This window comes from Quercus suber, unplaced genomic scaffold, assembly GCF_002906115.3.
Source record: "Quercus suber isolate HL8 unplaced genomic scaffold, Cork oak 2.0 scaffold_320, whole genome shotgun sequence".
Taxonomy (NCBI): Eukaryota; Viridiplantae; Streptophyta; class Magnoliopsida; order Fagales; family Fagaceae; genus Quercus; species Quercus suber.
In genome coordinates, this window is record NW_027069774.1 from 25,649 (window position 1) to 28,640 (window position 2,992).

The following is a 2,992-nucleotide window of genomic DNA, read 5'->3' on the forward strand; positions in this document are numbered from 1 at the left end:
GGGTTGTGTTCAAATAGAGATGTGGAAGTACCTGAGATGAATCTATGCTGTCACGATGGAACTGACATATTTTTCCAAGTGCAGAAACAGCATTATCATACGCCATAATATTATCAGGTTCCAGGGCATTGGGATGCCGTATCACAGCATTTAGCCTCGAAAGAGCCTCTGGATAAAGAAGTAAATATTTTAACTATTATACAACACCTTACCAATTAAAATCCTCCAAAAGATGCAAGCAGAAATACCTCCAACCAGAGGTTTGACTACTGATCCACCAAACTCTGCACAAACCCCAAGTCCATATACAGCTGCCTGAAAAAAATAGAAGTACAAGTCAAATGACAACAACTGCAAATTTAAGGCATTGTAACCACAAAGTTTTACCAAGTGCAGACCTGTCGAACATCAGGATTGTCATCATTGCAAGCCTCCAACAGGAAGGGAAGAAATGTGTCATAGTACCTGTTCCATCCACAACAGGGGAAAAAAGATGGGATTATATTAATTTCTTTATGACGTTCATTATTCAAAGTACACACTAAGCTAGAGCATACTTAAGTGCTGCTTCACGACACTGTTCTGCCACATCATCAAAGATGCAAATTGCAATCCTCCTCTCTTCAGGTGTCTTATCCTTACCCTATAATCAGAACAAAACACATTATTCGAGGGGGCAAAAATAACTGATCACAAAACACAAACAGTGAAAAATAGCGTTCACAAAACAAAATATCATCACAGCAAATCAAAATTAGAGAACTTGTAGCAAGAATCTGTAAAGGTACAGGACATCCCACAAGAAAATAAGCTGACATCTGCCAAATTAATTTAGATACATTGTACGTATTTTACAAAAGATTTATACACACACACACAAAAACATGAATTGTCTCTGATTTACTACACATGATGTGATTTCAAAATAAACCAGAAGAGATAACAAGCAGTGGCCAAGTCATACCAAAAGAAAGCAAGAGATGTTATATGAAACCTGGGTAGGAGATTCCAAAGAAATACTAAAGATCTATCATGTAGATGCAACCTTCCATGAGCAATGATGTTAACTACACTCAAGAAAACTTTGAACCAGACATTCAAGTCAACACAAAATATATTTGCTCACAACAACACTCTATTTCAGGCCATATCTACAATTTTTCATAAGTTGTGACCTTCCTCTAGGGTCCATGCACTTCATCCACTTGAGTCTTCTCCTCCTACGGATTATTGATCAACCCACATCAAAGTTACACTGCCAGGTCCTAATTAGTCTATTCCTTTGTTACCTGTCTCAAAAATAGTGTTTCATAGATTTCACTAGAAAAAAAAAAAAAAAAAACTTAAAATGCACCAAAAATATACCTATACACTATTGTATCACATTCTAAATATTTGCTACCAAATATTTATCTTGAAAGAGAGGGAGAATAGTTGAAACCCACTGTTGCTGATGATTGTATTCTCACTGCTTATAGCTTCTTAAAAAAGCAATTGAAGATCCTGCGTTTGACTATGATCTTTGGAGAAGGTGCTTACCAAACCAAAATCACATTTTGGCGAGGTCACAACTTTCACCATTACAATTAACCATTAGACTGATGTCATGCCCACTAGATGATTACAAACTATGTGTTTGGATAACAATAAAAGTTGCAGCTGTGTTTTTTATTTCACGTTTCGGAACTTTGTTTTTTTCCTCAACGCATGAACAGTAAAATCACTATGCAGAGACAATTATCACTGTTTACACACTGTAGTAGCACTGTTCATGCATTAAAAAATATTTAGAAAGAGTCCTACGGTATTATTTACACATTTAAAAACTATTTTGCTATAGTGTTTTCAACAACAATCAATTTTCAGCAACAATAAGTTGTATCCAAATGTATACAAAATAATCAGCACATGGCAACAGGCTATGCAGCTAAAGCCAAGGACAATATAAAGAATATTTTCCAAACAACAAAAAATAAATAATAGTAACAATAAAAAAAATAACAAAAACAAAAAACCAATTTGGTGAGGGCATCAATTCAACACGATAAACTGCAAAAGCAAGCACAAACATTAAATGCACCTCATGGGTCTTGAACCCACAACCTCAGCCTCCACCTAGCACTTGCAAGGGGAGGAAGGGCCAATTGAGCTAGAGCTCATTGGCAAAAGAAAGAACAATCAAACACTATTTTGCTACAGTGTTTTCAGCAACAATAAGTTGTATCCAAACGGACCCAAAATAATTAGCACATGGCAACAGGCTATGCAACTAAAGCCAAGGACGATATAAAGAATTTCCAAACAACAAAAAATAAATAATAGTAACAATAAAAAAATAAAAAAAACAAAAAACCAATTTGGTGAGGGCATCAGTTCAACACGATAAACTGCAAAAGCAAGCACAAACATTAAATGCACCTCATGGGTCTTGAACCCACGACCTCAGCCTCCACCTAGCACTTGCAAGGGGAGGAAGGGCCAATTGAGCTAGAACTCATTGGCAAAAGAAAGAACAAAACCTATCAACAGTGAGCCCTTAATGAAAGATCCCATACAAATTAAACACTCCAATTGTCCACAAGAATGAGTATTAGAGGAACAAAACATATCAAAATCAAAACTGAGAGTGAACCAAAAAAGTGGCAGAACTTACCCACATAGGTGTGAGATACGTTGACAGCTCATCAAAGAAGGGCAAGAAAGAGGCTTTGAATGTTTTGATCAAAGTTCCCAAGATTTCACCCACCTAAAGTGACAAGGAATAAGGCAAGAAACAGGATATTTTATGTATTGTCAAAATATTAACTATGGTTAAAGCATAGAATGTGACAAATCTAACTTGGTCAAAAACTTCTTCTTCTTTGCACAAAACAAGCTAGTTCAAGTAGAAAAAAAGAGGAGATCAGGAGCTGAGAAGGACCAAATTAATAGCTGAAAGAAGTTTTAGATGCCGGAGGAGAGTGAATTGATTAAAGAAGAAAAAATGAGAGAC

The 2,992-nt window shown here is 36.0% G+C and overlaps 1 protein-coding gene across 1 annotated transcript in view; it reads right to left on the bottom strand.

The window, feature by feature from the left end:
* Positions 1-31: 31 nt before the first annotated feature.
* Positions 32-2,992, bottom strand: part of LOC112004728 (uncharacterized) — a gene marked incomplete at its 3' end in the record, with an annotated part of 10,050 nt that continues 7,089 nt past the window's right edge. Inside the window, 6 exon segments of the mRNA XM_065782880.1 lie at positions 32-168; positions 249-315; positions 399-465; positions 558-643; positions 2,654-2,746; positions 2,840-2,859. Coding sequence (XP_065638952.1) covers positions 32-168; positions 249-315; positions 399-465; positions 558-643; positions 2,654-2,746; positions 2,840-2,859 — 470 coding nt within the window.